Source organism: Panthera leo, chromosome C1, assembly GCF_018350215.1.
Source record: "Panthera leo isolate Ple1 chromosome C1, P.leo_Ple1_pat1.1, whole genome shotgun sequence".
NCBI classification, from domain to species: domain Eukaryota; kingdom Metazoa; phylum Chordata; class Mammalia; order Carnivora; family Felidae; genus Panthera; species Panthera leo.
This window is the reverse complement of record NC_056686.1, coordinates 202,362,726-202,374,425: the sequence shown is the minus strand read 5'-3', so window position 1 is coordinate 202,374,425 and position 11,700 is coordinate 202,362,726. Positions and strand designations below refer to the sequence as shown.

The 11,700-nt window shown below is 58.3% G+C and overlaps 2 protein-coding genes across 2 annotated transcripts; one reads left to right on the top strand and one right to left on the bottom strand.

Moving 5' to 3' along the window:
- Positions 1 to 360: 360 nt before the first annotated feature.
- On the bottom strand, positions 361 to 6,383 carry TMEM198 (transmembrane protein 198). The gene is made up of 5 exons (XM_042953284.1): positions 6,013 to 6,383; positions 5,502 to 5,706; positions 2,400 to 2,975; positions 1,122 to 1,324; positions 361 to 737 (listed from the first exon to the last, which is right to left on the bottom strand). Exons 2-5 carry the CDS (start codon positions 5,665 to 5,667, stop codon positions 600 to 602), a joined length of 1,083 nt encoding a protein of 360 aa, XP_042809218.1. The 5' UTR covers positions 5,668 to 5,706; positions 6,013 to 6,383; the 3' UTR covers positions 361 to 599.
- A 128-nt stretch (positions 6,384 to 6,511) lies between these two features.
- On the top strand, positions 6,512 to 11,491 carry CHPF (chondroitin polymerizing factor). The gene is made up of 4 exons (XM_042950239.1): positions 6,512 to 7,145; positions 8,183 to 8,756; positions 9,271 to 9,450; positions 9,769 to 11,491. Exons 1-4 carry the CDS (start codon positions 6,832 to 6,834, stop codon positions 11,026 to 11,028), a joined length of 2,328 nt encoding a protein of 775 aa, XP_042806173.1. The 5' UTR covers positions 6,512 to 6,831; the 3' UTR covers positions 11,029 to 11,491.
- Positions 11,492 to 11,700: the final 209 nt, after the last annotated feature.

The following is an 11,700-nucleotide window of genomic DNA, read 5'->3' as shown; positions in this document are numbered from 1 at the left end:
CACCCCCCACCCCCCTCCCCTGCCACTGCCCTCAGGCTGGTGGCTTTGTAGGAGACAGGGGACCAGGGCTAGGGGTGCTGCCATTTGCCCCAGGGACAAGGACAAGAAGCCTTAGATGAGTCTGGTTGGGAGGTGGAGCAGTGGGGGAGGAAGGCAGACATCCTCCACTTAGACATGCAGGAGAGTGGCCTGTGGGACCCCAGCAGTGGGGGTGGAGGCAGGGCCAACCTTGGAGAAGCCCCACCAATCAGAAATCTAAGGCAAGGGTCCCAGTGTCCCCTCAAGCCCACGCCTCCATACACACATAAACACACACACACACAGGCGGCACACTCACAACCCTGAGCACACCCCAATGGGGCTCACACCCCGCATCCCTCAAGAGCCCCTCTGGAGCTCGGGAGGAGGCTTTCCCCTTAGGCCAGGCCCAGCCTGAGACAGGTTCTCTCTTCCAGTAGCCGGGCCAGCCCTCTTCAGGGTGGGGAGGGGGACAGCCAGAGGCCACAGGGCCAGGCAGGCTGGGTAGCGGCCCAGCAGACCTCCCCAAGCTGGCAGAGCTGGTGACCGCAGAGTCTAGGTGGGCAGGAGCAGCAGTACTGCTATACCCGCACGGGGGGCCCTGAGCAGGCCGTCAGTGGCCCCCGAGACCCATACTCATAGTCCGCGTCTGTGGGCGAGGCCATGAAGGAGCTCAGTGAGCTCCCCGTCTGCCGGTCCCGGAAGCTCTGGATGTAGCTCTGTGGGAAAGTAAACACGGGTGTAAGCGTGGAAATCCTGCCCCGGAAGCCACCTCCAGGGACATCCTCTCCTTGCACGCCACAGCCTCAGACTCACCCCAGAGTGCCACAGGCCCAGGGCCTCACCACAGCCCACTCGGGCTATAGTCCATAGCCAGAGACCCTACCCTTACTATACCTCATTAAAATTCCTACTCAGGACACCTTTCCCCCAGTCCTAGAGCTGGAACCCGTCAGGCTCCTTGTGCAGGGGTTACAATAGGCAGACAAATGCTAGCCCTTCTAGATTGAGATCGGCCTCTGGGGAAGGCCCAGTTCCGTTGGACAGAGTCTACAGTACTCCCTTCTCCCCCCATTCAGGCTGGAGGGGCCCAGGTTGCTCACCGGGGAGAGGACATCTCCATTGAAGCGTTTGATGGGCACGGGCCTGCGCCGATAGGCGGGGTCAGGAGGCCCGGGCCTTGGAGGAGCCCGGGGGCCTCTGGGGGGCGCTCGAGGGGGTCTCTTCTTCCTCCGCTTCTCCTTGCGCTCTTCCTGCTGCCGAATCCGCATCAGCTGGACGCGTCGTCGCTGCCGGCTGATGACCACTGTGCAGGGGTGGGCAGAGAAGGGACTCACAGGCTCACACGCCTCGTGTCCTCCAAGCCTCCCTGATCCTTCCTACCTCAGGGCTCCAGGTGTCCAGATTCCCTTTGTCCATAACCTCCTGCTCCCCCTTCCTTTCCCCATCTCCCACGCCCCAGATGGGACTTCCTGCAGTTGTTCTTTTCTTCCAAAGGTCATATGGAAGATTCCTAGACTTCTAAGTACTCCCTCTCCAGCTATTATCCCTTTCCCAATCCTGAGGCCCAGGTGACTCACCTAAACCAGCCGTCATCATCTCTCAATTGGACAACTACAGCCTCCTTCTCACTGGTTGGGCCTTCCATGCTTGCCCCCCATTTCCACAATGTTTCTTACACTCAGCAATCAGAACGAGCATCCCAAACGCTAAATGAGATTCTATCCACCCCCTGCTTTAAACCTGCAATAGCATCACATTGCCCTCCTGGTAAAATCCAGAGTCCTAATCACGGCCCACAGGGCCCGCACAGTCGGTATGCCTCACCCACCACACTGCAGCCCACTTCCTCAACAAGCCAAGATCTTTCTTTCTGGGGACCTGCCCTTGCTGTTCCCTCTTTTTCTAGCTCTTTGCGCGTGGCCTCTTATCCTTGAGCACTCTACTCAAATGTCACCTCTTCCTAGCGGCCTTCCTTGACCCCTGTATCTGTAACAGCCTCTGTAGGTCACTTGTTTACATTGCCCTGCATATTTCTTTTGTATCACTCCAGAGCTGGAATTATCTAGTTTGTATGCATTCTGTTGTCTGTCTCCCTCCACCTGAATGCAACCCCATGAGCGCAGGGTCCTTTTCTGTTGGATCCCCTGTGCCTGAAACAGGCTTGCCACAGAGCCACTGCCCCATACCTTGTTGCAGAATGAATAGTGGGGCTGCGGTCCTGTCTTCCCAGACCCTGAGCCAGTCAGCTCTCTAACCCTATTGAGGCCTTTGGTTACTAGTATGTACTGCTCCTTCCCCTGTGCCCCATTTGCTCAGTCCTCCCACCCGTCCTTGGCCACTCATTTCTCTCTCACCCACCCTGGCCTGGACCCTCTCACCTTCTGTGTGGGAGTCCCCCTCGGCCGTCACCCGCCACTGCACCAGAACGCCCATCAGGCTGAGCAGGGGCCAGAGTGCCAGCAGGGCCCAGCTCCGCCAGCAGAGGGGGGGTACTGGGGCGGCACGCAGTCGCTCCACCGCGTAGCGCCCCAGCAGCAGCAGCTCAGCAAAGTAGTCAGCGGCAGTGGCGATGAGCGCAGCACCTGTCACGGCGGTGGCCAGGGTGGTGAGTGGTCGCGGCCAACGCAGTGTGAGCAGGGCGCAGAGTAGGCCGCCCCCCAGCAGCAGCCCCAGTGGGCCCCACACAGAGCCTGGCTGGTAGTAGGGAGCGGAGCCCAGCAGGGCGGCAGCAGCGAGCAGCAGACCCAACAGCAGCCCCACCAGGAAGAGGCCCACACTGCGCACCAGCATGGCCACCAGCCCGCAGAGCAGCCCGATGCCCAGTGCGATGCCCGCACTTGCCCCGGCACTCAGCTGTGTCTCCAGCACCCGCTCTCGGTAGCACAGCAGGAAGATGACCACCGAGCCAAACAGCAACCCAGTGAGGAAGAGTACTGCCTTGAAGCAGCGGTAACCTGGAGGGGAACAAGGGCTAGTGAGGGGCCAAAGTGAGGTCACCAGGCTCCAGAAAGGGGATCAGAGGGGTTTTGGACATGAGAATCACAGAGGAACCAGGAGCAGGACACTAAGGTCAGAATCTTGGGGGCCACTGGAGTTCTGAGGGCATCAGTGATGGGACCATTGGGGTCCAAGGAGGTCAGAGAGATAGGTCATTGGGACTCACTGGGAAAGCAGAGAGATAAGAGTTACTGAGATGAGTGTTGGGTCTTTGAGGGTCAGATAAACCATTGGAGTCAAGAGTGAATCAGTGATAGGGTCATTAGGGTCTTTGGAATCATAGGGGTCAGAGAGAGGTCATTTGGGGTCACAGGCGATCAGCAATAGAATCACTGGGGCCTTAGGAGGGATTGTTCAGAGATACGAGGTATTTAGAAGTCAGAAAGAACTTGAGAGATGAGGGTCACACAGGTTCAGAAAGATAATGTCTTTAAGGGGTAACAGGGCTTCAGAGATACAACATTAGTAGAAAATTACAAAGAGAATGGAAAAGCAGGGTTATTGGGGAGGGGTTCCAGAAGATGAGGTCATTGCAAGCAGGGGAATTAACAGACATGGAATCGTTGAGAGTGTTAAAGGGTTTCTGAGAGGGTAATATTGAAGCCAGAGAAATGGGAGATCATGAGAGTAGGCAGACAATGGCATCATAGGGATCAAAGTGTCAGGAGTAACAGAGGGAGACAGAGGGATGGAAGGTAATGAGATAACTGGAGGCGGCTGGGGGTCACTAGGGTCATAGAGTGTTCAAGAGGATTATAAGGGGAACCGGTGGTCATGGAGTTTCAGAAAAATGGAAGTTATACCCATTAAGGGTAACTGGAAGAGTGAGGGACTTGTAGATACTGAACAGTTGGGAAGATGGAAGTCAGAGATGGAGGTCAAGGGGTCAGGGTACGCCAAAGAGAAAGTTCATAAAGAAATTCAGGAGGTGCCTGGGTGGCTCAGTCAGTTAAGCATCTGACTCTTGATTTTGGCTCAGGCTGTGATCTCGAGATCGTGAGATTGAGCCCCATGTTGGGCTCTGTGCTGAGCATGGAGCCTGCGTGGGATCCTCTCTCTCCCTTTGCACCTCTTCCCTGCTCTTGTGCATATTCTCTCTCTCTCTCTCTCTCTCTCTCTCTCTCTCTCTCTCTCTCAAAAATAAATTTAAAAAAGAGGAGATTCAGTTTTAGGAATGAGGGAAGCATCAGAGTCCAAGAGGTTCTGGGGTCAGATAGAGGAGTAGGGCATACACAAGGGCTCAGAGTCCAAGAGCCTGGGAATGAGGGCATCCAAGGTGGGTAAAGTGGCAGAGAACCCCAGGGGAGAGAATGTCAGGCTGCTTGAGCAACTGCAGAGAGAGTGGGTATGGGTAGTGGAGAGCATGAGGTGACAGACTCCTTAGAGACCCAGAATGTGTCCTAAACCCTTAGAAGGGCACTTCCTCTTGCTCATTCTGCAGTTGTTCAGCTTGGAGTTTGGGGGTGGAAGAGGAGGGACCATCTGGCTCCCATCCTTACCTACTACACAGCCATTCTAGGGGGAGGTATAAATGCTGCAGAACACTAGTCTCATGGCACCTCTGCCCAGCCTGGAATCCAGATCTCCATGCTTCCTTTGTACTTCTTCCAATTGCCTATAATGATCCTCCTAGAGGCTTCCCTTGGGCCCCCAGCCCATGGAGCTCACTCCCCTCTCTGAAATTCTGTAACTCTTGCAGTAGTCACCAGGCACTTATTCCACTAGCCCATCTGGTACCTTTGTGCAAATTAGAAAAAGTCATGTCTTCCTCTAGGTAAAGCAGCCTTGTGCCAAGGCCTAGAGTTTGGCAAATGGACCATGGGCTGGATTTCAGCTCCCGGTTGCCTATTCAATTGAACTCCCTTGTGGGAGTTCTTGTGCAGTACCCATCCTAAACAACTGTTTATAGCAGGCCTGGTTACTATAGCTATCTCCATGTATGTGACTACCATCTAGCCCGCTCTAACATGTATTACAGGTGTGAATGTTCCAGAAGTCTCTCCCCTATCAGACAATATGCCATGTGGTAAGGGACCATGTTCAACCACCCTGCTAAATGCTTTTCTGTGCCTACCTAGCACAGTGACCCAAACCCATCTTCACCATAATAGCTATTATTTATTGAGCATCTACTATTTTCCCAACAACCCTCTATGAGACAATTATCATTGTTCGCACAGTTTAGATGGGAAAACTGAGGCTCAGACAGGTTAATGTGCCGAGGTATCACAATTAGTAATGTGCAGAGCCAGTTTCAAATTCAAGCATGCTGAATTTAAAAGCCTGTGTTTTTTTAGGACCTAGAGTCTAGATGATCCATGAACATGTGTGGGATGAAAGAAAGAGAAAAGAAAGATAGTTATTCATGGTGGTGGTGGTGATGGTGGTAGTGGTGATGATGTTCTAGAGAAGATTTGAGGCGCCTAAAAAATAATTTGGGAAACAGTGGGGAGCCCAGGTGAAGGATGAGGTAGGGGTCTCACCGAAGAAGCAGTAGACGACTCCGAACAGACAGCACATGATGCAGACGAGGGCCGGCAGTGCCTGGTACCTGCGCTCCAGGGGCTGCTCACAGGGTGCACCCCAGAAGGCATCATCTGGCTCGGGGGGCAGCAGCTGGAACCGCAGTGTCGCCACAGTGCCTGGCATAGTGCTGGGAATGGAAGGGAGTCAACCTCCCAGGTCAGCCTGACAAAGAATAAGTTGGGGTCAAGGAGGAGTGCTGGGTCTCCACCAGGATGGGGGCAAGAATGGGAATGGGAGAACTAGGCAAGGACACCAGTGGACAAAGGAGTGATGCCCAGCTCTGGAAGCATCTCTGAAGTGGAGCAAAAGACAAAGGGAAACAAAAGTGCCTGGCTAAAGGAGGCTGAGATGTAGAAGTTAAAAGGGACCCTGGTTGGGGGAAGAGGAGGACAGTGTGCTGCCCATAAGAAAGAGGCAGCCAGGAGACTCCTCTGTGGGCGGCCAAATCTGGGATTGTCCAAGATCTACCTGGGCAGGAGGCGACCTGAGCTTCTGAGCGAAAGAGGCTGTGCAGGGGCCGGAGGGTCCGGGGTTGCAGAGCGCCAGAGGCCCCAGCTGACTGGGGTCCGGGAAAAGTCCGCCGAGCCGGGAAGGGGGCTGCTGGGCCGGAGGGACCGTTCTCTGTGCGGCGGCGTCGCTGCTCCGCCTCCAACACCGGCTGGCACTCCAGTGCCGCGGAGTCTGGGGACTCAGGCTGGGTCTGGGGAAGGGAAAGGAGCAGGAGCAGGGGCTTGGGCTGCCCCAGAGCCGCGGCCCCATGCCCTGAGCCCGCCCGCGGCCTTTGGTGCTGATGGACAGCTCCGGCCTCTGCTCCTGACGTCACTCAGGGCGCACCATCCAGGCAGGGGCGGGCTGCTTCTGACGTCACCAGGGACGCACCAACCACGCCGGGAGAGGCAGGGGACTCCGCCTCCGGCGTTTCCCTCACCGGCACTGAGGAGGGGGCACTTCCGGGGGTCCTTCCCCTTTAACCTCCCCCTTCTCCTCCGTCTCCGGTAGCTGGAGCCCGAGACCCCACCCCGGGGGCGGGGACCTCGCAGTGACACGTCGGACAGCGGCGGCCGTGGTCGAGGCTCCTGCGCGGAGCGCTGGGACCCTGCGCCGGACGGAGGAGGATCGGAGCGCCGCGCAGGGGATTCGACTAGGACCGCGTCGGCGGGGAGGGAGCGGGCCCGCCCGCTTGGCCCGGGCCCTTCGGATCCGCCCCCTCCCCGGTCCCGCCCCCTCGGAGCCTCTTCGGGCTGCTGTGGGGCTGCTCCGGGCCCCGGGGCCCGTGGTCCCGGCGCCATGCGGGCATCGCTGCTGCTGTCGGTGCTGCGGCCCGCAGGGCCTGTGGCCGTGGGCATCTCCCTGGGCTTCACTCTGAGCTTGCTCAGCGTCACCTGGGTGGAGGAACCGTGTGGCCCAGGGCCGCCCCAACCAGGAGAGTCTGAGCTGCCGCCGCGCGGCAACACGAACGCGGCGCGCCGGCCCAACTCGGTGCAGCCGGGAGCGGAGCGCGAGAGGCCTGGGGTCGGCGCAGGCGCCGGGGAGAATTGGGAGCCGCGTGTCTTGCCCTACCACCCTGCACAGCCTGGCCAGGCCGCCAAAAAGGCCGTCAGGTAGGGATCAGCCCCGCCAGCCCCACCCCCTGGGCACCGGTCGGGTCGGGCGCGCCGGGGAGGCCGCCGGAGGCTGGGTTAGGCTCCGGAAGGAAGGGGCTGGCCAGCCAGGAAGTCTTTGGCCCCAATAACTTCCGATTGCCCTGCTTCCCCGGGAGCTGTGGAACCCATCTGAGGCCCTTTCTGGGCCCCGTCCAGGCCTGGGCGGAACTTGCCCTCCTCTGTCCTAAACTGGCTCGACCCCATGGTCCCTCATAGATCCTATTAGCTCCCTGATTGGGCTGTTGGGTTTCGAGAAATGACTGGTACATAGAGTGGGTGCATAGAGAGAGGGACAGAAAAAAGAGAAACCAAATTTACCTGTATCTCTTGTTCCTGGGTGGGGCACCTCGGGATGAGGTTTGTGGGGGAGGGGTGAGGTACCCATCCCATTAATGCCTTTGCGCATGAGTTGAAATACTTTTCTTCTAAGCAACACTGAGTTCAGATTTCAGCTTTGCGACTTACCTTCTGCATTATGGAAGCTAAGTTACCAGAACTGCTGAGCCCCGGTTTTCCCTTGTCCCAAACACAGTCAGTACATCCCTCTGCCCTATATTCCTTTACATCATTTATGTGATGTATTTGTGCTATGATGGCATATTTATATAGAAATAAGTATATACATGGTGTGTGGAGTATCTATGTGCTGAGCAGTTGTCTAAGTGCTTTGAATAGATACTATCAGCTCCTTTATGCAGAGCAGACTACTGAATGAGGCTCAGGTAGGTTAAATAACTTGCTCAAGGACACAACTACTAAGTCGTGAAACAGAGAATCAAATCCACAATGTACCTCTCATATCTCCACACACATTGCCATCCCCCCCTCCTCAAGGCACTATATAGGTAAGGCAAATATTTCATGTAAATCCCCATGACCCCCAGGGAGTTGGTTATTCTTATCCTATTCGTAGGTGAAGAAACAGGCCAGAGAGGATGTGACCTGCCAGAGCCTATGTTGTCTTCTTGATAACCTTGTGCCCTCTTCTCCCCCAGAACCCGATACATCAGCACGGAGCTGGGCATCAGGCAGAGGCTGCTTGTGGCGGTGCTGACCTCACAAGCCACGTTGCCCACACTGGGTGTGGCCGTGAACCGCACGCTGGGGCACCGGCTAGAGCGTGTGGTGTTCCTGACGGGCTCTCGCGGCCGCAGGGCACCACCAGGCATGGCAGTGGTGACACTGGGTGAGGAGCGGCCCATAGGGCACCTGCACCTGGCACTGCGCCACCTACTGGAGCAACACGGTGACGACTTTGACTGGTTCTTCATAGTGCCCGATGCCACCTACACCGAGGCACATGGACTGGCTCGCCTAGCCGGCCGTCTGAGCCTGGCGGCCGCTGCCCACCTGTACCTGGGCCGGCCACAGGACTTCATCGGTGGAGAGCCCGCCCCAGGCCGCTACTGCCATGGAGGCTTTGGGGTGCTGCTGTCCCGCACACTGCTGCAGCAGCTGCGCCCCCACCTGGAAGGCTGCCGCAACGACATCGTCAGTGCGCGACCGGATGAGTGGCTGGGACGCTGCATCCTCGATGCCACAGGGGTGGGCTGCACTGGCGACCACGAGGTGGGAAGATAAGCCGCCCCGTTGGCACCTCCTGCCTGAGCTTGTGCCCTTCCCCCTCGGAGGCAAAGGGGTAGTTGGAAATAATAGGCCTGGGTTTCCATGCCAGTTCTGTCACTTTCTATCCCTGTAACCTTGGGTAAATGACTGCATCTCCTGAACTTTGGTATCCTCATCCATACCAATGAAAATAACTATGGTTCAGGTGTGTTCTAAGGATTAGAAAAAATAAGGGAACCTTGCACATAGCAGGCGTTCAGTGTTGGCTACTATGATTTTTATTTGAGCCCCTGGACAGCTCTGAGATAGGATGCATATGCCCATTTCACACATGAGCTAGCAGAGGCTCGCCCAAAGTCACACAAGCTAACAACTGGTCAAGGTGTACTTAAACCCAGTAATTCCGACCCCAGGTCCACATAGGTCATGGGAGGGGAAGATGAAATCCACACTGGGAGGTGAATGGGGAGCTGTCCCATCTCTTCCCATCATAGACCCCTTCCCTTCCTCTCCCCAGGGGGTACACTATAGCTACCTGGAGCTGAGCCCTGGGGAGCATGTGCAGGAAGGAGACCCCCGTTTCCGCAGTGCCCTGACAGCCCACCCTGTGCATGACCCCGTACACATGTACCAGCTGCACAAAGCTTTTGCCCGAGCTGAGCTGGAACGAACATACCAGGAGATCCAGGAGTTGCAGGTATGGTCGGGGCCCTGGGGGACAGAGGGGACAGGTCCTAAGACATCTGAGATCCCAGGGAAGTCAAAACTAGAATCGGAACAAACTGGCTTCCCAGTCCCTGTTTGTTCCTGCCTTTTCTGAGAAGCTCTTCCAGAAGCCTCCCTTTTAATTCTTAGGTTGCCTCAATCTGGGGAAAGGATAGGTGGAGGCCCTGGGATAGTAGAAATTGGGGACTAGGGACCCATCCCAAGTAGCACCTGCCGTCTGCTTAGTCCTCCAGCTCTGCGCTGGCCCCCACGGTCTATACCTTGCTCCTGGTCTATTTTTCCCATCTAGTGGGAGATCCAGAACACCAGCCATCTGGCAGCCGATGGGGAGCGCGCAGCCGCCTGGCCTGTGGGCATTCCGGCACCATCCCGCCCGGCCTCCCGTTTTGAGGTGTTACGCTGGGACTATTTCACGGAGCAGCATGCTTTCTCCTGCGCTGATGGTTCGCCCCGCTGCCCGCTGCGAGGGGCTGACCGGGCCGATGTGGCTGACGTTCTGGGGGCGGCCCTGGAAGAGCTCAACCGTCGCTATCATCCAGCCCTGCGGCTCCAGAAGCAGCAGCTAGTTAATGGCTACCGACGCTTTGATCCTGCCCGGGGTATGGAGTACACACTGGACTTGCAGCTGGAGGCGCTCACCCCCCAGGGTGGCCGCCGGCCCCTCACGCGCCGGGTGCAGCTGCTGCGGCCACTGAGCCGTGTGGAGATCTTGCCTGTGCCCTACGTCACCGAAGCCTCGCGTCTCACCGTGTTACTGCCTCTGGCTGCGGCCGAGCGGGACCTGGCCCCTGGCTTCCTGGAAGCCTTCGCCACTGCGGCGCTGGAACCTGGCGATGCCGCAGCAGCCTTGACCCTGCTGCTCCTGTACGAGCCACGACAGGCCCAACGGGCGGCCCACGCGGATGTCTTTGCGCCCGTCAAGGCCCACGTGGCGGAACTGGAGCGGCGTTTCCCTGGGGCCCGGGTGCCCTGGCTCAGCGTGCAGACGGCCGCACCCTCCCCGCTGCGCCTCATGGATCTGCTCTCCAAGAAGCACCCGCTGGACACACTGTTCCTGCTGGCCGGGCCAGACACGGTGCTCACGCCTGACTTCCTGAACCGCTGCCGCATGCACGCCATCTCTGGCTGGCAGGCCTTCTTTCCCATGCACTTCCAGGCCTTCCACCCTGCCGTGGCCCCGCCCCAGGGCCCTGGGCCCCCGGAGCTGGGCCGAGACACGGGCCGCTTCGATCGCCAGGCAGCCAGCGAGGCCTGCTTCTACAACTCCGACTACGTGGCGGCCCGAGGGCGGCTGGCGGCGGCCTCAGAGCAGGAGGAGGAGCTGCTGGAGAGCATGGACGTGTACGAGCTGTTCCTGCGCTTCTCCAGCCTCCACGTTCTGCGGGCCGTGGAGCCGGCGCTGCTGCAGCGCTACCGGGCCCAGACGTGCAGTGCCCGGCTCAGCGAGGACCTGTACCACCGCTGCCGCCAGGGCGAGCTGGAGGGCCTGGGCTCCCGCACCCAGCTGGCCATGCTGCTCTTCGAGCAGGAGCAGGGCAACAGCACCTGAGCCCGCCCTGCGCCCCAGCGCCCTGGCACGGCAGCACCCCTCTCCTCCCCAACAACCCAGAGTCACCTGCCAGCCTCGCCGGACAGGGCCGGCCGTGGTCTCAGACCCCAGGGCAGAGCCCGCTGGCCCCCTCTCTCTAGCTTTGTGGGTCCTCGGGCTCAGGACAAGCCCTGGGAGGTGCCTTTGGAGCCACCCCTTCTTGCCCCAAACCTGGTCTCCCTGCCTCCCCCCCCCCCCCCCCCCAGCCGCCCTTGACGCTGCTGATTCAGGCTGTGGCCTCTGAGTATTTATGCAGTGCAGTCTGCCTGACGCCAGCCCCATCTCCCTCCTGGGGGCTGGGCTGTAGATGAGTGGTTGGGGAAGCGGGGAGCTGAGAGAAGAAGGGGGGGTGTCCCCCGGCTTCTCCCTTCTGGACCTGGATGAAGCTCCCTGCCTTTAATAAACTGGCTGAGTGTGGACTAGTGATTCTGAGTTTTCACAAGGTGGCACAGGGACTGGGAGGGCTGGTGGTAAGGATGGAGGCTCCCTTGTCCTGGCTGGGGCCCCGGTCTCCTTTCCCAGGGACTAAGCCATGAGATGCCCAGCCCTGCCCCAGCTCACAGCTTGGTCATATGTGCACACGGAAAGTTCTTTAGGCCTCTTTATTCTCAGTTTCGTCAGCACTTATAAAAC

Excerpts from the sequence above, each read along its gene's own strand:
- TMEM198 (XM_042953284.1), bottom strand. The coding sequence starts at position 5,667 with ATGCCAGGCACTGTGGCGACACTGCGGTTCCAGCTGCTGCCCCCCGAG. Across the intron at positions 2,976-5,501 it reads AGTCGTCTACTGCTTCTTCG|GTTACCGCTGCTTCAAGGCA; the intron begins GTGAGACCCCTA and ends GTTCCCCTCCAG. Across the intron at positions 738-1,121 it reads ATGGAGATGTCCTCTCCCCG|AGCTACATCCAGAGCTTCCG; the intron begins GTGAGCAACCTG and ends ACTTTCCCACAG.
- CHPF (XM_042950239.1), top strand. The coding sequence starts at position 6,832 with ATGCGGGCATCGCTGCTGCTGTCGGTGCTGCGGCCCGCAGGGCCTGTG. Across the intron at positions 7,146-8,182 it reads GCCGCCAAAAAGGCCGTCAG|AACCCGATACATCAGCACGG; the intron begins GTAGGGATCAGC and ends CTTCTCCCCCAG. Across the intron at positions 8,757-9,270 it reads GCTGCACTGGCGACCACGAG|GGGGTACACTATAGCTACCT; the intron begins GTGGGAAGATAA and ends TCCTCTCCCCAG.